At 38.9% G+C, this 22184-nt stretch overlaps 1 protein-coding gene across 1 annotated transcript; it reads left to right on the top strand.

Moving 5' to 3' along the window:
• The first annotated feature begins 336 nt into the window (after nt 1–336).
• LOC138879460 (MAR-binding filament-like protein 1) lies at nt 337–1548 on the top strand. The gene is made up of 2 exons (XM_070159071.1): nt 337–544; nt 656–1548. Exons 1-2 carry the CDS (start codon nt 337–339, stop codon nt 1546–1548), a joined length of 1101 nt encoding a protein of 366 aa, XP_070015172.1.
• The last annotated feature ends 20636 nt before the right edge of the window (nt 1549–22184 follow it).

Here is a 22184-nt window from a genome sequence, read left to right as displayed (position 1 = left end):
TGTGGCATAGGACCTGATGAGTAAAACAGTGTATCAGCTTGTGATACTGTAAAAGAAATATGAGAAGCTTTACAAACCGCACACGAAGGAACCACTCAGGTCAAACAATCCAAGATCGACATGCTCACCACTGAATATGAGCTCTTCAGGATGAAAGATGATGAGTCCATACAAGATATGCACACCAGATTCACCTCCATCATAAATGAGCTTCACTCACTTGGAGAAGTCATTCCCAGAAACAAGCTTGTAAGGAAAATCCTCAGTGTTCTACCTGGGTCTTGGGAAAGTAAGGTAAATGCCATCACTGAAGCTAAAGATTTACAGACTCTGACCATGGATGAGGTGATTGGTAATCTGAAGACATACGAGATGAAAAGAAAGAAAGACAGTGAAAGAAGAGTGTCTAAGAAGGAAAAGAACATGGTGCTTAAGCCTGAAAGCAATGATTCAAGTGATGAAGATAGTGACATGGCCTATCTTACTAAGAGATTTCAAAAGATGGTTCGAAGAAATGGCGGTATACCAAAGTGGGGCAGTTCAAGTAAAATAAGGAACAACGATCTCTATCATAGATGTGGAAAGTCAGGGCATTTCATCAAAGACTGCCCACTCGAGAAACTGGAGCAATACAAGTAAAATCCTGACAAAGCAGGAAAAAGGAACCTGGTTCCAGATAAAAGATTCAATCGAAAAAGTGCTGCAGACAATATCGTTAAGCAGGATCTTGCTGCTTGGGGAGACTCCTCGAGTGAATCCGAAAGGGAATCAGATGCAGAAAATAGTTCCATGATGGCAGTGGAAACTGAAGCAACGAAGTACGATTCACTGTTTGCGCTGATGGCTCAGTCAGATGATGATGAAAAAGATGAAGAAGATGAGGTAAACTTCAGGGATGTACAGAGAAATCTGAAATCCTTTTCTTCTAAGAAGCTAAGGTCTTTATCTAATGTCCTAATTGATGCCTATTATAGCCTTGTAAATGATAAGGAGATCCTGACCATAGAACTAGGAGAGGCCGAACAATCTAGAGATGATCTAGTGGTCCGTGTAGTAGACTTAAATGAGACCATAGCTAACCTTGAACAAGAAAAGGAAGCCTTGAATGAAAGAGTAACTAGTGTGGAAAATGAGAGAGACGATTTGATGGTAGTAGTTGTTGATCTAAAAGAAATAATAGAAGGCCTTAACAATGAGAAACACACCTTAGAAGAAAAAGTTGCATCTACTGAAGAGGAAAGGGATGACATGTTAGTAATATGCACTGATCTAGAGGAAACCATTGAGGGACTCAATAGAGAACATAGGAATGTAAGTCTTGGGAAAGGGAAGGAAGTAGCCAGTGAGACGCACATCATGCTTGAAAAGGAGTTAACTGTTGTGAAAACCAGTCTCTGCAGTGAACTCGAGAGGAATCAACAACTTCAAGCTGAATTGGAGAAAGTAAGAAATGATCCTGAGAGATCTCTGAAGTGGACCTGGTCCTCAGATGCTGTCACTGCCATGTATCTCAACAACAGTAGGAACAAGCAGGGCATTGGGTTCTAAAGGGAGAAAACTCCCTACAACCCGCACAACAAGTATGCCACTGTACCTGATAACTGGCTATGTACTCACTGTAGGAACAATGGGCATTTTAAAGAAAATTGCCAGGCCAGGGTTCAGTCTGCTTAGAAAAACAAAGTGTTTTCTGATGGAGTGACAACTAAAAAGGGACCAGGTACCACTCGCAAAAAGCGGATGTTACCTGCATGGACAAGGAAATCCCTCATTCATCCTTTTTTATCATAACAAGGGACCCAAACTAGTTTGGATTCCTAAATCTAACCCTTGATTTGCATGAGCAGGGAACAATAAGAGGAAGCGGACTATGATGGACTATGGACAGTGGATAATTAAAGCATGTAACTAAAAACATCATGAATCTCTTCTCACTAAAAGCCCTACAGGAAGGGAATGTATCCTTAAGAAGGAAGTAAAGGGTACATTCTCAAGTGAATGAAAAGGTAGAAAGGTTCTTTTGGCACTCAAGTGGGAACGTGCACTATGTGAATGGCCTAAAAAGTGCAGTCACCAATCTGATAACTCGCCAAGTGGTCTCAGTAGACAAAGGAAACAAGAACAGCCACTCAAACTAAGTATGAATCTCCACAAGCTGGTGGTATGAGATAAGTGAAGTCACAAACATGGCATGAAAGATTGGTGTATGCAAATTTCTCACATTCAAATAAACTAACTCAGCAGGACCTGGTCCGTGGTCTGCCAAACTGAAGTGTCACATGGTCATGAGTTCATAAAATGAAGGAGGAGGGGGAACAAGGGATCACGCACAATTTCTCAACACTCAAGGACTCCACATCAAAATGGTATTGCTGAAAGAAAGAACGAAACTGGAAAATGCTGCATGGACAATGCTCATTGTCTATGGAATCACCAAGAAATTCTGGGCAAAAGCAGTAAATACTGATTTCTACGTGGAGAATAGGTGTCAGATCAGGTCCCTTCTAAATCAAAACCCACTATGAGCTGCCAAATGGAGGAAAATGCCATGTTCTCGACAACAGGAAGGATCAGCTTAGGAAGATCAATGCAAAAAGACGAGGAAAGAAATCCTTCTGGGGTACAATCCACAAAACAAGGCCACAAAGTCTCCAACAAAGGATACACTAAATGGTAGGAGGTGCTCATGGGGTATTTAACAAGACATTTTCCCTTGCCAAGAAAGAAACGGTGATGATTAATATTATGAACCAAACTTCTGTCTCAAATTGGAAAACCAAAGGCTCCCATCTGCATGACAAGTCAATCACTCTCTTTTATTCTAGAGTTAGATAAGCATGTATTTTTTCCTTCTGTATCTCCACTCCAGAATAGAATCCAAAGTGTAAGTCCGTAGGAATCCTACTTGAAGACTGCCTACAAAAAGGAGGAACTCAGGACATGGTCCTGTGTTACCCATCAGGTGATGGTGCTTTTAATCCTGTTGGGTATGATGATGTTAACTATGCAGGTTTTTCTATGGAAAAGGAAAGCACTTTTGGAACAATTCACTTGTCATGATTCATGCCTCATCCTTTGGAGACAATGAAGTAAAACTCAATGGCCTCATCAACAACTGAAGAAGAATTTCAAAAATAAGAGGATCAAGCACATTAAAGGGTGAGATCATCTTCTGATGGTCAAAATGAAGAAGGGATTGATATGTGGAAAGTATTGCAGAACAGAAGACCAAATTTCAGATATCTACATCAAAGCCTCGAGTAGAGAATTCTAGATCAATCAAGGTGAAGATGGGGTCACAAGAGTCTAATGAAGAACCTAATCATCCATTAGTTGTCTATGCAAGACAACACCAGGTAAAGATAGCTAAAGTATTTTCTGACCAAGCCTAACTCACATCAATACTATTGTAGGTAAACACACATGACGATCATAGAAGCTAAAAGTACAATTATGAACTGTGAGAGAGGAGCTACTAAAAACGTTTTCAAAAACTATTCTGGCATCAGGTTCCTGTACCTCAAGTTAGTAGTAATGTGCTTAATTCTGCATGCCCTCTCAAAACAAAATTAACTCATCTGCCACATCATCCGACTTTTCAACGTCTGCGTGTCATGTCTTGTCTTTCAAATCCTTTCATCCCCTCTGCACGGTAACACTTCACCACAAACCTACCACCGCTTTCAGAACTATTCAGAACCTGTTTCGCTCTCCACTTATCATTATCCCTTCTTCCATTAAAACCACTTCCTCTCTCACGGCAAGTCATGAACCTTCATCTCCTTTGTATAGCTAGGATCTTCTCCTCATCTCTCTCTTTCTCTCTCTACTCATCTACCAAGTACTCATCTAATGGTGATCGAACAATCGTCTCATTCTCCCACCATTAACACCGCTCCCACTTCGTTATTTTCCTTGAAATCATCCCTAGAGCGTTACTATTTCATGCCTTCTACCACCTTACCCACTCCTGGCTCCTCCACTCATACAGTTTTTTTCATTTCTGATAAACCCTATTTACCATCATTTTGAGAACCCTATGTCTAGTCAATCCTATGATCTCATCAAAGAACACACATGAGGTTTTACTCCTCAAGTGTCAGAAGCCCCTGAGGATGATCCTAACCAGTATCTGAACTCCTCCATGTTGGACTTAGTGACTCTCAAGGAGTCACCAGAAAAGGAAGCAACTCATAACATCATGGCTATAGCTGTTGAGAGTCTGATGAATGAATGAGCATATCTCTCGTCTGAATACCAGGGGGAAGAAATTCCATTCTTAGGAGATGTAAGAACCAAAACACTCCTCGAGTCCTTGGCTCATGAGATATTCTCAAAAAAGCCTTCTAATGAACCTGATCCTTTTCCATGCAAACTTACTCCTGCACCTCCTTCTCACTCTAAGCTCTTACAGTCTTCCTCCAAATCACCCACTATCAGGTCACTGCAGCAAGAGAGTTTTGAATACTCATTGAAGAAAAGTAAGAGGAGTGTCAAGACAAGGAAATAGAGGAAGATGAATCCAAGGGATTTCATCAAGAGTTTGTCAGTAAACCGGATAGACAAAGATGCTTCCAGGGAACCTGGTTCCTTAGTACAACAATCTACGACAACTCAACAGTCTATGGAAAAGGCCTCCAATGAAACTGTTGAGGAACAGAAAAGGTCATCCATGAAGTACAACAGCAAGTCTAAACGGAGTCAAACTGAGCTAGCCGTGTCTAAGGACAATACTATGGGGATGTCAAGTTGGAAAGGAAAGTCTGCTGAAGGGTCTAGCAAATGAAAAAGGGAAACTGTTAAGGAACCTGGTTCAATAATGTCTTGGCCTTAAGCTTCTTATGTTTTGATGATCTAACAAACTTGTCGTAAATAACCAGATAGAGCACCTGGATATACATTTCACCTGGATATACATTTCATCTGAACTGGTCGAAGTCTAAAAAATCAGCAAATGGATGAACGACCACAGGGAGGAACACAACAGGGACCTGGTGACCTGGTCCCTTAGGGTTCTCCGACACAAGAATAAGTCAGTGACTGTATGCAATCAATATTAAGAGAAACACAATAGGGACCTACTCCCTTAGGGTTCTCTAACAAAAGTACAAGTTAAGTGCACAGCTGGAACGTAGCAGAAGAAAGTGACCATCTATCAACTGTCACAGAAGAGGAACACAACTAAGGCCTGGTCCGTTGGTGTGTCCTGACAGAAGTACAAAGTCCACTATCCAGCTAGAATGCAACTGCCCAGAAGTGGTTGTGCAGACAGTACAACAATCACTTCTCATTGGGAAGAAGTACACCAAGAGTTGACACTACTATCCATTATGTTATCTTTTGTGATAAAACAACCTTGTGAAAGACACACCATTATTTTGCATTCAGTGATATTCTCTCAAGAAACAAAAGTGTTCATTCGGCATTGAAGTCACTGGTGTGTCAATAACAAGAAGACAACTCCACTAAGGATCAGTTTCTAAATAAGTTTATGTACATCCGTAGTTGAGTTGTAATATTTTTATTTGTTCGTCATTGTAATTCCTAGTTTGCTATCTTAGAAGCGTTGTCTTAGGAACAAACCAAAATTCGTAAACTTCTGAGTTTATGTTGTGACTAGGGATAGTCATAAGTTTAAATCCTTTGAAACTAGGATAGTTATATAGTGGCTTGTGGTGGTTGCATCACAAGTTAGTTTCAAGTCTTTGCAATAGGATTTTTGCAAAGTGGCTTGTAATAGGGAGATTGCAAGTTAGTAGAGTTAAAAGTCTACAAGAGTAGGTCATGGTTTTTTGATTCCCTTGTGTGGGATTTTTCCACGTAGAAAATCTCCTACCTTCTTTACTCCCAGTCTTTACTACATTCTATGCATTATCTCATAGAGGACCAGCTACTCTATAGTTTGGTGGACTCATATAAACTAACATTTTGATTTTGGTTGTTGCAGGTATTTTGTTCTTCACGTTCACGAGTGGACCCTCACGTTCGCGAAGGGTCAGGAAGGGAGGCATCAGGATTGGCCTTCGCGTTCGTGAGGGGGAGTCCCGCGTTTGCGAAGAGCTGGAATGGGAAGCATCCCGTTCGCGAGAGGCCTGACCGCGTTCGCGAAGGTTGGTGAAGCTGAGGCATCGCATTCGCGATGGTGCAATCGCGTTCGCGAAAGAGTGTTTTGGTCAATGGAATTTTTTTGCTTCGCGAATGCGAGGCTTTGACCGCGATCGCTGGGCAGAATGTTTAAAAGGCCATTTTCGCGAGTTTTGGCCTAAGTCCACCATTTTGACTCGGTTTTGAAGCTTTTTGAGAGAGATTGAAGAGGGAATCAAGGAGGACTTGTTGGAGGTAAGAATTTTGGGCTTAAAACTCGATTCTAATGTGAAATATACCTAATTAATCATGGAATTTAGGCCTAAAATTGAGGAATTAGGGTTTGAAATTAAGAGACTTTAAAATGAGAATTTGAGGGGACATTTGGACTCTGATTTCAGTGTTCTTGGTATGTATGAACTCATGAGAGGATAAGGATTCAGTTGATGTAATTTTTATCGAGTTTCGATACGTGGGCCCGGGGGTCGAGTTTGGCCAATTTCGGGATATTTGGTATAATATGATTATTTTTGTTTGGACTTCGTTCCCTTAGCATATTTTGACGCCGTGATTCTGATTTTGGATAGATTCGACATGAGTGGAGGCCGATTCGAGGGGAAAAAGCATTGTGGAGTAGTATTTTAACCGGTTTGAGGTAAGTAACCATTGTAAATCTGGAACTGAGGGCACAAAACCCCGGTATTTGACTTATTTTGATAAATACGGTGACACACATACTAGGTGACGAGCATGTGGGCGTGCATCGGTCGGGATTGTGACTTGGTCCGTCCTGTTGCGACTATTAAGCCACACATTTGATTTGGAACCTTATGATATTCCGTACTTTAGTCATTTATACTGTATTATGGGCTGTTATCCATGTTTGGGACCTTGTACCGGCCTATTGAGACCTTTAGGGGCATTTTTACTATTTTTTCCCTCACTCTACTTGTTGAAAGCATATCCTCAGTCATATTTTACCTGTTTAAATGTTTAAAACTGGTTTTATTACTCTACTTCTAAATATAAGGATTGTTTGGACTGAGTTCCCTAGTTTCTACTGTTGTGCCTGAGAGGCTGTGAGGTTAATGACTGAGAGAGGTTGAGAACCTAATGGTTAGAATATTTATATATGTATGAGTTATGGATCGAGCTGCACGCCGCAACGATACTTATATGGATCGGGCTGCACGCTGTAGTGATATGACGTTTGGGATGTAGGACCCCCTCTGGAGTCTGTACACCCCCAGTGAGTGTAGTCAACTATAAATTATGGATTAGGCTGCACGCCGCAGCGGTTATTATGATTATTCTTATTGTGAGATATTAATGAGCCTGAGTGCTAAGAGTGAGTACCGAGTGATGAGAGTTGAGTCACGAGTGACTGAGAGGCTGCCCGAGAGGCCATATTCTGAGTGATATCTTGCCCGAGGGGCCCAGTTATGATATTTCACTGATTTCACTCTTATTTAAAATAAGCTTCTGTTGAAAAATTTCTAAGTATGTGATTTTAAAGTATTTCGATTGAAACTGAAGTTTTATAACGAAGCTGGTTTTAAACTGTGGAGTTTGATCCGTTATCCTGTTGTTTATTCATTTATATGATTTTAACTGCTCGTCACTGCTTTTAGACCTTATTTACTTTAGTTACTTACTAAGTTGGCGTACTCACGTTACTCCCTACACCTTGTGTGCAGATCCAGGTGCCCGAGCGGCAGAGTGAGGGTCCTCAACTTATCTAGAGTTTGCCGGACATTGCAAGGTAGCTGCATGGCGTCCGCAACCCTGCTTTCTTCCTCTATCCTTGTTTTTCTGTATTTTAGACTTGTTTTGTATCAGACAGTCATATTTGTATATGTTAAAGGCTCTAGACTCGTGACACTAGATATTTGGGACTGTGTTGTCTTATGTTTTATTGGTTTCCGCACATTTAGTTGTTTTAAACACTTATTATGAAAATTTGGTATTTAAATCCGTGTTAAAATATGGCTTATTAAAAGAAAAAGGGTTATGATCAACGTTTGGGTAGGCTTGCCTAATAATGTGATAGGCGCCATCACGACAGGTATTTAGGGCCGTGACACTATGTTATTTTAAGACCCCGTAAGTTTAACAACCTTGCTACCGTTATATACACTTGATATGGTATTTTGAGTGAAACATTTTTGTAAAAAAAGTTTGAGAAATATGATTTTATGTAGTTATTAATATTAGTACTTTCAAATATGCTTTAAATTATAAACATATTTAATATATGAAAGTTTATGAGATTTTTTTTATTGTAAAGATAAAAATTATTTTCTCACAAGAATAGAAGGTTATCTTTTTACCATTTTAAGAATTAAGCGTACGAGAATTTTTACTCTTTATATGAGGTTAGGAAAATTATAAGTTGAGAAAATATATGTATTCTTACATGAATATTTTAATGAAATAATAGTGCAGGTATTAATTTTATATGGTACCACATAATCATGACAATAAAGTATATTATAGTAAGTGTTATGAATAGTTTGTACATTGGATACTACTTTGGATGCTACATTGGATGCTACATTGGATGCCCATGTTGTGAATAACTTAAAGATTAAATTTCCTACTTTATGTCCATCATCTTTACTTTTTATGCCTATAAAAGGCCATGTAATTGCAATGGAAAGATACACACAATTGAAGAAGAAAATCTCTTCCTTCTCTATATCTATATTTCTTGTTCATGTTTTACTAAATTGCTTTTATTTCATAACACGTTATCAACACGATACTCTCTCTTGAGCACTTTAAAAAGATTTAAGCATGTGGAGAAAGATAAATCAAAGAGTAGCTAGCCAGAGGAGTGGTATTCTTTAGCATACTGTAAAGCAACTAAAGATCTTTCTCATAATCTTTGTCATTCATCATTTGCTTCTTCATCTACTAATATTTCCTTGTCTTAATTAGTTAAACTGATCATAAAGTTTGCACACTTGCAATTTCTAAGTCTTTCCAAACCACCCATTTACATTAGTAGCACCTCAGAACCGTAAATTAGAACTTTAACACTCTATTGCATTGTAAAACTCATCAGTTCAATGATTTTGTTAATATAGAACTTAGAAGGACAAGTTAACTGATAAGAGTTAACCCCAATTACCAAGCATTCTATCATGTTTAGTGGACGTAACACATTGTGGTGATTAGTGTTGAATGAAATTCACTTTGTGAATTGTTTAAAATTAACAGTTAGAGATTTTCTTCAACTGTTCTAATATTCTAGTCAAGATAAATTACTTGACTTCTTGATTTGAATGCAATTTGTTACATACTTCCTTGTTCCTACATATATATTTTTATCTTCCAATTATGTTATTTATTCATGTGGACTAATCTTTTTACTGCTTGTGAAGAAACATGGACAAAAGCTGAAATCTTCCGGTCCGCTAATAGCCACAAAATGAAGATAACATTTGGTTTTGGTTGCAGTTATCAACATTTTATTTTTAATTTAATAGAAATAGTTTTGCATCAGATTAAGAGATCCAATTTAGATAAAGAAAGTAAGTTAATCTCACTTCACATTTTATTCAAAATACTAAACTATACTTGATCTGCATATGCCTATTATATTAATTTTGTTTGAAAAATTTAGACGTGAACATTTTACATCAGATGACTTTAGTAATATCACTTGGTTTTATGAGTATTTCACAAAATGATATCACTTCTTTTATGAGTAGTCACAAAATGATAAAATTTTTAAAGGCTTGAGGGTGCATCTATGTATATTTTGATTTATTATGGCATTGGTTGAGGGTAAGACAATGGGTCCAAGTCTCAATGCACCATGAGGGTAAGACATCATGTTTGAGTCCTGGTGCACCATAATGATAAGAGTTGGGCTCAGATTTCAACATATAATAGCCTAACATGTCTTTATATAAGTAAGACATTAGGTTTGTATCCTATGCACCATATTGATGATTTAATGATGACTAAGGAAAAATAATGTATTTTTCGTGAAAAGGCATGAAGCTTGTCCCACTTGATTTACTTCATTAATAATGTGAATGTGATAGCAGTGCATAATAAGTCTAAATGAAGACAAGTTGTTGGCCAATGAACGTGGGTGTGCCAAAGACTAAAATAATAATGGTCATCATTATGATAAATGTAAAAAGGAGAACAATAAGGGTTCTCAGAATAGTTCTTCAAAATGTGAAGGCAATGTTTACCATTAAATTGGTATGAAAAAAATAATAAAGCAAGTTGTTGATTATGATCCATTCCTCGAAGACAATGTGACTTCTGATAAGCATGGAGAATGCAGACCTATTCCTAAAGGTAAATGTGGCAATATGTGATAAAAGTAATAAATAAAGACATGCAATGCATGTTTGGACGAATGCCACACAACTCACCTCTAAGGGAGGTTTGAGTGAAATAAAGAGAATAAATATTATTGTTTAGTTACATGAATATATCATTGATCGCATACATGCAGTACACCAAAAAAAAAATTATTTTGTTATGCCTTATAAAAAGTTATTAAACGAAAAATTAAAGCAAGAAATGATTTTGCTTATGATGATTTTGACAATGACAATTTATTATGATACAATTTTTTTCCGTGAAGGAGACATTTACCATATGAATGGTGTGATAAAAAATTTGTAGTACAAAAATTATTAAGAGCTTCGAAAAACTAATTTGTTACTACTCGGATGAATAAAATTATTCATGATATTGATATTATAAAGTCTCAAAAGAAACTTTTTGAGTTTCAAATGTATAAGTCAAAGTGGTTGGTATATTGAGACTATAAATGAAAGAAAGATTGAATATCCTCATATTTCTATAATCATACCGGATAAATATGAAAGGTTACCCGATTTTCTTTCTATTTGTACTACACAAATATAAGCATGATGCTGGAAAAATATGCCATAAATAAACTAGAGGTTTACAGAAACAAATATTAGTTGGCATGACCGGTTAGCCATCCCGGTTCAAATATGATGCGAAAAATTAATTGAGAATTACATTAGCATATATTGAAGTAATAGAAGATTCTTCAAGAATTCTCGTGTGCTGCTTATTCTCATGATATACCAGTTAAGGTTGGGATTGTATCCCTTGATTTTTGGAACAAATAAAAGGTGATAAATATATGGGGCCAATCACCTACCATGTGGACCGTTTACTATTATATGATTTTAATAGATGCATCTATTCTATGGTCACATGTGCATTTGTTATCAACTTGCAGATTGGTTTTTGCAAGATTGCTTGCTCAAATTATTAGAGCACACTTCAGAATATAAATTATGATGATTTATCTTAATAATACTGGTTTAAATCCAAGTTGGTTTAACAAAAATTATATGCCTCCAATTATAGCTAAATCATTAGTTATGAGAACAAAACTCTCAAAAACAAAATTTTGTATGAGATGCATTATTAATATACAATAGCACCTGTACGCATCTAGCCAAGTTATGAAAATTTCTCCCAATCACAATCGGTTCAGGGTCAGGAACCAAATAATTTCTATATAGAAATATGGATGTGCTATATGATTTAATTATTTCACCACAATGCACAAAGATGTATTCCCAAAGAAAGTTGAGAAATGTGTTGGTGATTTCAATATTAAGGGGGAAAAATGGGCAGCTGAGGAAGTGATACATGAAATGAATTATTATGAATACAAATAGATCCTCGTATAAGAAAATATGAACTTGAAGTTCAAGTTCAAGTGATAATTCATTTACAAATTATTGCCAGACGCATTTGCTGACCCAAAACTAAATGTCATATTTCAGCTGCTAATGCTCCAAATAGAATAAAGTCCATGAGGGACATAGTCTATGCTACGCATGAAGCGCAACAGACCAATTGGTTCCAAAGATAAAACTCCTTGAAGAAGGAGGGGGGCAAATATTCAAAATGGTCATAATAAGGAGGCAAGTGCTCTAGAAGAGCACCACGACATAACACTTCATAAGACCTCATGAGAGAGGCTCAGGTACCTGAAAATAATGAGATAAAAAAAACCTCAATAATTTATGTCTTTATTAGATAAGAATGGAACCGATATAAAGTGATCATCGACGATATTGTTAATATAATGTAGCGCTCAATATTATTAATATTGACGAGGATCTCGAACTCAAATCTGTCATGAAATTTGGACAGATAAATGATTGGCCAAAATAAAATAAAATATACGCAATCAAGATTGATTTCACCTGAAAAATGTGAAGTTGGACGGATAGTCCCAACACCTGAAAGTATAAAGCCAGTGGAGGTATAAATGTGCTCTTGTGCGAAGAAAGACAAGTCGATAGACATAAAGACGACTTGTGTCACAAGAAGATTTGAAAATATCCTGGCATTGATTATATAGAGACATGTTCTCTTGTGGTGGATGTAGTCATTTCAGATTTTAATCTGGCAATACATAAAAAACTTGATATGCGTATAATGGAAATCATTGAAGGATTTAAATTGTTCTGAAGCATATTATGGTTTCCAAGAAATTTATTAAATAAAGCTTCAATAATCCTTATACAGATCGAAACAATCAGGGTACATGTGGTATAATCGCCCGAGAAAATACTTGTTGAAATAAGGGTACAAGAATAATTCAATTTGTTCTTGTAAAAGGATCCGGATTTGAATTTGTTATAATCGCCGTGTATGTTGATGATTCAAATATCATTAGAACTCCCGGAGAGCTTTATAAAACAGTAGATTGTTTAAAGAAAGAATTTGAAATGAGAGATCTTGGAAAGACAAAATTTTGTCTTGGTCTACAAATTAAGTATATGAAAGACGGAATATTTGTCCATCAATCAACATATACCGAAAAGTTTTTAAAGCGATTCTATATGGATAAAACACATCCATTGAGTACCCCGATGGTTGTGAGATCACTTGATATAAAGAAAAATCCATTCCGACCTCATGAAAATGATGAAGAGCTTATTGGTGCCGAAGTACCACATCTTAGTGCAATTGGGGCACTAATGTATTTTGCCAATAATTCCCGACCAGATACAACTTTCTCAGTAAGCTTATTGATAAGATTTAGTTCTTCGCCAACACAAAGACACTGGAATGGTATTAAACATATATTCATATACCTCCAAGGGACCATTAATATGAATTTATTTTATTCAAATGAATCCAAGCCATCATTGATTGGTTATGCAGATGTAGGATATTTGTCTGATCCACACAAAGGTTGATCTCAGACAGGCTATTTATTTATAAGTGGAAGTGTAAGCACGTGATTTTTGCTTCACGGACTATCGCTCCAAAAGAAAATAAAAATAGTGGCAAAAGACTTCGCTGTACAATTTTCCTTTTCGTGACATGTGTTATTAGTCGTTTGTAGGTCTGTCCATTTTGCATCTAGACATTATCAAACAAAAATACAAAAATGCCTGTCGTTAAAAGAAAATTCAAAAAATATATATGTATATGCGCATCGCTCATTCTAGACTTTTAGTTCACTTACTTAAATAATTTTGTGATAATTGTGTTAAAATGTTGCATTGTTGTTTAGTTTTAATTTCGTTATTTTATTTATTTTTGTTAGTTTTATTTTTTATTTTTTGTTTTAAAAGAAAAATGAAATTAGAAAACAAAGAGGGAAGGAAATCGGTTGGGCCCAAAAGAAATGAAACGAAAACAGGCCCAACCAGCACTGATCCAGTCCAAAACCGGCTGCCTAAGCAGCAATTCAAACGACACCGTATGAGGGCGTTCGATCTGAGCCATCCGTCCAGGCCAATCCAACGGCTCAGGGCCTCTTTCAGCGACCCATGTTCAAACCCGACCCAAATAACCAGCCTGACCCAACCCCTCACTTAAACCAAACGACCCCGTTTAACTGCCAAACGACCCCGTCTCATTTCTCAGCATCAGATCCAAGCCGTTGAGATCATCTGATCTAACGGCTCAGATCCAATCCCATAGACCATATATAAACCTTCCCTTATACCCACGCCCCCTATACCAACACCCCACCCCTTCGTCCCCAAGCTCAAACCCGGACCTCCCATTAGAAACCCTAGCCGCCCCCGTCTCCCTCGCCATTAAAGCCGGCGGCATGGACGCCGGTGGCCACCTCCTGAACACCCTAAGACCCCCTCACTCTCCTGAACATGGATCTGTTACTCCCTAGACTCGAATCGCTTTCCTTCGTCTCGAATCTTCATTTGAAGATTTGAGTCGAACCCGGATCTATGCCAAACCATCCCATCTTCATACCAGACACTCCCCTGACTTTCCTCGTGACCAAACCAAGCTTGGTTTGGTCCGAATCTACCCACAACTCCCTAAAAATCAGATCTGGAAATCCAGACTTTAGAACACATGCACCTGGGGAATCCGGCCGGTTTGGACATGGGTTTGAGGTCTAATAGACCTTAATCAAGGTGTTCTCATGTGAGAACACCCTGATTAAAGTTTGTTCGGCCTCAAAAGTTCGAAGATGAATCAGATTTGGGTCTGTTTGATTTAAACATTTTCGGTAAGTTTTCCTTTCTTTTGTGTTAGTTTTGATTAAGTGGTCAGCATGCTTCATTGTGTTTGTTTGTTATTTTTTTTTTCATTCGGATTTCTTTCATCTCTGTAAAGACCTTTTATTTGGTCGATTGTGTTCTGTGTATGATTCTGAATGTACTCTGTGATAAACATGATAACTCATATAGGCCCCAGTAATTGAACAAAAAATTGTCTGATGCCCTTTAGATCCCTAAATGTATTGTTTATGTGAGCGACTGATTATTACCTGTTATAATTAGTATAGTCGACTCGATAAATGTCGTCGATTAGTTTGCTATAACTAATGAATCGAATGAGCTAGTATTTTCACGTAACTAATTGAACTCGGACACTGACTGAATGTCCCAGTAATGTTTGAAATGGTTTGTTGGCATTATAAAAATGACTAAAAGGGTTCAGTCTAGGCAGTCCTGAATTTGAACTCTCATCAGTTCAAAAATGCCCTGATGCTGCAATAGGCAGGGCAGTAATAATCCAGGGTTAACAAGGGCATTCTGGGGTGTTGAAAAAGACAGAAAAGATTAGTATAAATGGGCTGACAAGTAGGGTACTAATTTAGGATTAAACTAATACCAATGGGGAACAAGACACAAGGGTATGGGGCTTAAAATGAATAAACAAATGAGCCCATAATTCTGGATTAAACAAAAACCAGGCGTGGGGAATAAAGGGGGCTGACACCAAAAGATGCTTAGGCATGGGCTTTAAAGAGTATGGGCAGGCTGCAAGTTGCAGCAAAAAAGGCAGCTTAACTGCACTGGTTTTTGGCTTATAAAGAAGCCATTTGAGAACTTAAACGGGGCTGGAGTTTGGAGTCTTAGGCTGGACTTTTAGTCTTCAGAAAAGAGAAAACAAAAGGCTGGAATTTTTGGTTTAAAAGCTGAAACTTTTAGTCTGAAGGAAGGTTTACTGAGTTTAAAGAAAGCTGAAAAACATAAGTTAGTTTCCAAATAGATTATAACCAAACACCATCTGAAAGTTGAATAAGAATTCATATTGGTCAAGCTGCCTTGGCCAAGTTCTGTCATCTGCACTGACTGAGCTGTTTGTTGGTTGCTGAACTGTTGTTATTTGCTGCATCGAACTTCTTTTACTTCTGGTGTTCATTACTCTTCGTCTGGAATTACTGGTTTGGCATTCGACTATTTGCTGGTTTCTTTTGTTCTGGGAACTATTGTTGGTTGTTCGCGGACTGTGGAAAACACTTGGTTTAGTTGGTTGATTGCTGTGTTGTTGCTGTGTGTCTGCCGCTGCTGTATTCACTGCATATTGCCTAGCTGATCATTCCTTTCTTCTTTGTCCTCCTTACCAGGTACACAATCGATACCACTAATGTAACTGAGAGTTTGAACATGAATGCAAAAGAGAGGACCTGCAGATTGTTTTTATATACACGTGGACTGTTGTGTTAAATGTCATGTAGTATATAGTAGTTACATTTTCGTTTGGATAATAGAAGTAGCCTACATGCTTAGTGTATCAATGTAGGTTAATGAATGCTAGTCATGTATGTGTGCTGTTAGGTGAAAAACATTCCCAGTGTAATAAGTTGTATTTTTAGACTTAGTCTGAGGGTGTAATATATTCTCTAATGTAAGCCAAATAGGAAAACTATCCACTTTAGTTAAAGTTCTTTCTCCTTTTGCCAGATTGTCCCATATAAATTGATAAACTCATTTCACAGAACAAAGAATCAGTTCTAGGCCTCAATCTCATGAAGGCCGAGCCCAAATCGAAACAAATCAGTTAGGCCCATATCGAAAAACAGGGGCCCAAGTCTGGCCATCTCGCATGAGCTAGGTTTGGGCCCATAATTTTCGACTAGTTGTCCATAATCGCAGTCACGTTTTATTATTCTGTAAAAGCATTTTAAATCCTGTTATAAGTAAGCTCGCAATCATGTAATCGATTAGGGCTATTTACTGCTTTCAATTAGTAGAGACAAACACCACAAGAAACGTAGTTGCTATAGGATATCCTTTTAAAATAAGGACGAGACGAGCCTCGATGAAAATAAACAAAACGCGCAGGTGCGGGGCCCTCGTTAAATGTATATTATTGAAGCATTTAGTTTCCAGGACGGGTTGCTTAGCAAATCTCACAACCCTCCTAAAATAACAACACGTTAGTCTTTTTAGGATACGCTTTAATAAACCTTACCTTCTTAAACTCGGGTGCACATTTATGTGACCCAAATCCAAATCTCGACGGATTCGAAATGTATTTCTAATCACGGGTACATTGATTGTGACGTGATCCGAGAGGCATATCCATGACGTCGCGAATTCCTTTTAAAAGTAGAACGAGACGAGCCTCGTCAAATAAAATAGACTCAGCGGCGGGGCCCTCTAACTGTATATACATTACAACACTTAGAATTCGGGACATGCCGTTTAGCAAATTTTACGGCCTTCCCCAAAACAACCATACGTTAGTTGTTTTAGGCGCGTCTTAAATAATTTATTTTTCTTAAATCGGGTGCACATTTATGTGACCCAAATCCAAATCTCAACCGAGTCAAGGTATGTCAATAATCACGGGTGCATTGATGTAACGTGGTTCGAGATATGTTTTCACGACGTTGCAAGTCCTATAAAAATAACAGTGAATGATAAAAGCGGTTTAAAAGATAAAATTGGCACATAAGTTCATGCTTGTATAAAATCAGATAATCAAGCCGAATATAACAATTGAGCGACCGTGCTAGAACCACGGAACTCGGGAATGCCTAACACCTTCTCCCGGGCTAACAGAATTCCTTATCCGGATTTCTGGTACGCAGACTGTAATATAGAGTCATTCTTTTCCTCGATTCGGGATTAAAATTGGTGACTTGGGACACCTTAAATCTCCCAAGTGGCGACTCTGAAATAAATAAACCAATCCCGTTTCGATTGTCCTTTAATTGGAAAAAACTCCCTTGCGCCTCTCGGGTGCGGAAAAAGGAGGTGTGACAGCTCTGGCGACTCTGCTGGGGACAGTATTTACCCAGAACCACTGGTTCAGGATTAAGAATTCGAGCTTAGAATAATTGTTATTATTTGGCTTTATTTATTATCTGATTATTACATGTCCTGAGCCTAATGTGCTAAATGCTGCTTTTACCGCTTTGATATTATTTGAACTGTATATAAACTGTGCCGAAACCTTTCTCTTCTTACCTCCGGGGATGTGCTCACTGGTTGAGACTCCTTATTCTGTTAGTGTCATACCCTAAATAAAAGAGGCTCGGAAAGTTTCTAAGCCGGCTGGCCTTTTGGTTCCCGGAAAGGAGCTCCTTCCTCAACTCGAGTTGTCCGCTCGGGTACACTGTCTAGAACACCGACCCAGGTTTTGAACATAGAATAACGTGACTTCATGCCGGATCCCTAGTAGGAACGCTTATTTGCATCATGTTGCATATGACTTAGGGGACTCAACACAGGGGTTGGGTCCGTCTAGGACTAGCAACCTGATATGAAAAGACCATTCTGATGCATCCTATTGTTTTCCGTGCATTTATTTGTCTCATGCCCGCATGCTGACCGGTTTGAATATTTGGAATATTGTGAAAAAAAAGGAAACAACGGTTAGGAGTTGATTGTTTATTGTTGAAAAAAAGAAAAAACAAATACTGTCAAAACTCTGCCAAAATTTTGAAAAAAAAGTCGTTGTTCTGTTTTCAAAAAGTAAAATAATCAATAGAAATATAGAGTTTGTCTTGTCATAAAAATTAAAAAAAAAAAAAAAGATCTTATTTTTAAAATGGTTTTTTTATGAAAATAATAATAAAAAAGGAGTCTTATGTTGTCTTTACTTTTATTATTTGTTGCAAATATATGTATATATATGAAAAATTCAAAAGTTTTTCTTTACTTCAAAGATGTATATATATCTTTATTTGTGACAAAAGTATTTGTCTTGCTGAAGGTCTAGAAAAGTCCTTTCAGGCTCCCAGTTTTCGAAACAAAAATCCAAAATATTTTCCGTTATTGACATCTTTAGAAAGTTTTTATATATATACGAAAATTCAAAATTCACAAAAATCGCATATATTTTTGTTTTTATCAGGATAAGTGTCGTTTGTTAAAATCTTATTAATAAATGTGCAGAATGAGCACGATTCCGACTGAACCCTTTTCAATCATGAATAAAATTCCCCTCCAATTGCGGCTCTGGTGGAATGATTTGGGCAAAGAAGGGCATGATGAAATCAAGAAGTATCTGAAAGGCCTCACGAGTTTGTTGGATATCAGGCCACGAGGAGATATCATAAGGGCACTAGTCCCCCACTGGGATCCTGCGCACAATGTCTTCCGTTTCTCAGATTTTGAACTTACCCCAACTTTAGAAGAAATAGCAGGGTATATCGGCAGCACTGAGACTCCTTTGAGGCACAAATATCTGATTGCTCCAAGAGCTGTAGCAATACACCGGTTCCTGGACTCCTTAAAGATAGTCAGAACAATTCATAACCCTGACTTGGCAAAAGGTTTTTGCAGCATGAGTTTCATATATCAAAGATATGGTCACATAGGAGGATTCGACAAGCCAGAAAACCAGTTGTGCAGCAAAGGTAATCGCCAAAAGTGGGAAGAACATAGACGAATTGCTTTCATGATAACTTTCTTAGGACTACTAGTATTCCCAAGAAAAGATGGGAATATTGACATAAAGATAGCAGGGGTCGTCAGTACGTTGCTCACACAGAGTGATAGTACGTTGGCGCCCATGATAGTATCTGATATATTCAGGGCACTCACTTCTTGCAAAGCCGGAGGAAGCTTTTTCGAGGGTTGCAATTTGTTGTTGCAAATGTGGATGACCGAACACCTATGTCACCGAGCCCAGTTTTTGAGCCATGGGTCCGCTGGAAAGACCTGCATAGAGGAGTTCTATACCAGAGTTGACGAAACCTACCTGCCAGAAGGAGTCACAGCATGGACCTCATGTTTCCATACCCTCAACGCCAGTCAAATACAGTGGACGCTAGGGTGGTTACCGATCGACGAAGTCATATACATGCCAGCAGCCAGGCCCCATTTTCTCTTGATGGGACTTAAGAGTATTCAACCATACGCGCCGCATCGGGTTTTAAAGCAACTTGGGAGGTATCAGATAGTGCCGAAAGACGAGGATCTGAGCATCCAGGTAATCGAGATCAGTCCCGACGGCCAGTTTCCTGAAGCAAGGGTTCGTCAAATTTGGAGCCAATGTCAATACTTAGAAGCAAATACTTGTGTAATGAATCGGGCAAAAGGGGAAGTTTCGCCCGGGTATCAGGCCTGGTACAAAGGGGAGACATCATCTGGAAGACCGACCAAAAGACCTCACCTGCAAGAATTTGCCAAATCTTCACAAGAACAGTGGGGCTGGTTGGCCAAAGAGCAGGAATATCTTGTCAAAGCAGGCAAACTGAAGCAACAAGTTCAGGATATGAAGTTTGAGTGCCAATTACAGTCTGCTGCCCACAAGGGAGAAAAGAACAAGTTAATCAGAGAAGGCGAGATCCTCAAAGCTCAGATCCGGAGAATGAAAAAAGAGGCTAATAGCCAGCTAAGAAGCCGGGCAGATAAAAGATTGATAGCAGGGTTAAAAGATCAGGTTGCGGAATGCCAGGAAGATTTGGAAAAAGCCAGGGCCAGCGCAGCAAAATTGCGAACCAAGTGGGCAAAAGGTACGATGGCTCGGAGGCAGCACCTGCAACGAGTCATAAGGGAGTATGAACTGAGCGTCGGGACATTAAGGGAAACGAATGCCTCTCTTCGAGAAAGGATCCTCAAGCGAACACGAGATGCCCAAGCCGACAGAAGGCAATGTTACGATGCAATGACCAGAATGGAAAGGCAAATGGAGATGTTCCAGGATCAGCTTGCCAACAATGCGCAAACACTGGGATTGAAGAACCAACAGATAAGGCATTTGTTCACAGAAAGGGACAACATCCGGGGAAAGATCGACGAGATTGGGCATTACATCTACATGAGATGCCTGGCATGCGAGCAAAAGCCTCGAAAGACCCTCCTTGTTTCCATCATGGGTTGCGTCCACCGAATCATGAATGAGTTGAAAAACCTGCAGAGGGACCTCACACCAAGGGCCGCGGAAAGGCCGAATGATGCCTCGCGGGTCCCTAAGTTGGAAAATTAATCTTTGGTTGAGTCCTGTTTATTTGGCTTTGTCGTTTTTCCATATGTTATTTTCCTTTCTTTTAGTCAAAACGGGTTAAGAACTGTGGAGTCTGTACTATTGCTATTCCTTGCTTGATGTAATTTGTAATAGCAAAATTTTGAGAATGAATTTAATGATTTCACAAGAATTGTGTGTTTCTTTACTTTAAGGCAGAACTACGCCTGGTCTGATTCACGCGGGGACGTGATACGTAGGCAATCCCCATAAGATTCGACCGCTTTTAATAAATAAAAATAAAAATACAAAATAAAACACAGGGTTTCCCAAAGTACTTTAAAAAGGGATGAATGAGCAAACCGGGATGACGTATGTTGTTTGAGGCAAAGCATGTAGAAACGATTAACTGCCTAGGTGCATTGCATCCTCTATGTGTTATGATCAAATCTGTTAAGCTCTAACACTAACAAAGTTTGTTGTTGTCTGATATCAGACAGTTAGTTGTTAAAGAATTCTGGCAACACATTCATACCAAACCAGATCCAAAGGACCGGTAGCAACAAGCATGACTACTTCAGAGAATAGTAATGAGGAAGAAAGGCCGATGAGCCAGTTGCTAAAAGAGGCAATGGAAAAGATTGAAAGGATGGGACTAGAGATGCATGCAATGCAGCTAGCCCTGGCCAAAACACAAAAGAGTCCTGGAACACTGGGACACGTGCCGGAGTACCCTCACTCTGGCCCTTCCACAAGCCGCCCAAATCCCCTCTATCATCAAGAAAGAAGCCCTCATGATTCCCAAGCTCCACCACCCCATCAACCTCTCCCAACACCCAATATTCCCATTTTTGTGGGACCTGCATCAGCCCCTTTGCAGCGAACGACCAGTGAGCCATTGTTTCAGGCTCACGATACACAATACTATCCCCCTGAGCCTACATTCCACGCACCGGAACCACAGGCTTACAATCCCCATTTGGAAGTACCGGCAGAGGTTGAGAAGCCGATTAAGGCCCCTGAACAGGATGAAGTGTTGAGAAAGTTCAAAAGCCTGGAGCAATCCTTCAGGAACTTACACGGGCTGGGCAATCAAGTCAGCGTGGCATACAAAGATCTGTGCCCTTTCCCAGATGTCCAACTCCCGGCTGGGTTCAAGATGCCCAAGTTTGATTTATATGAAGGGCACGGTGATCCCATGGCACATTTGCGGGGATTCTGTAGCAAAATGAGAGGGGCAGGAGGCAAGGATGAGCTTTTGATAGCTTATTTCGGCCAAAGTCTGAGCGGATCTGCACTGGAATGGTATACCAGGCAGGATTTCAGCAGGTGGTACACGTGGGATGACCTGGCGCAGGCTTTTGCAGGTCATTTCCAATACAATCTGGAGATAGTCCCTGACCGTCTCACGTTATTGAGAACTGGGAAGAAACCCGGGGAAA

This window comes from Nicotiana sylvestris, chromosome 10 (assembly GCF_000393655.2).
Source record: "Nicotiana sylvestris chromosome 10, ASM39365v2, whole genome shotgun sequence".
Lineage (NCBI taxonomy): Eukaryota > Viridiplantae > Streptophyta > Magnoliopsida > Solanales > Solanaceae > Nicotiana > Nicotiana sylvestris.
This window is presented reverse-complemented; position numbering and strand designations above follow the sequence as displayed.

Excerpts from the sequence above, each read along its gene's own strand:
- LOC138879460 (XM_070159071.1), top strand. The coding sequence starts at position 337 with ATGGATGAGGTGATTGGTAATCTGAAGACATACGAGATGAAAAGAAAG. Across the intron at positions 545-655 it reads ACCAAAGTGGGGCAGTTCAA|GAAAAAGGAACCTGGTTCCA; the intron begins GTAAAATAAGGA and ends CTGACAAAGCAG.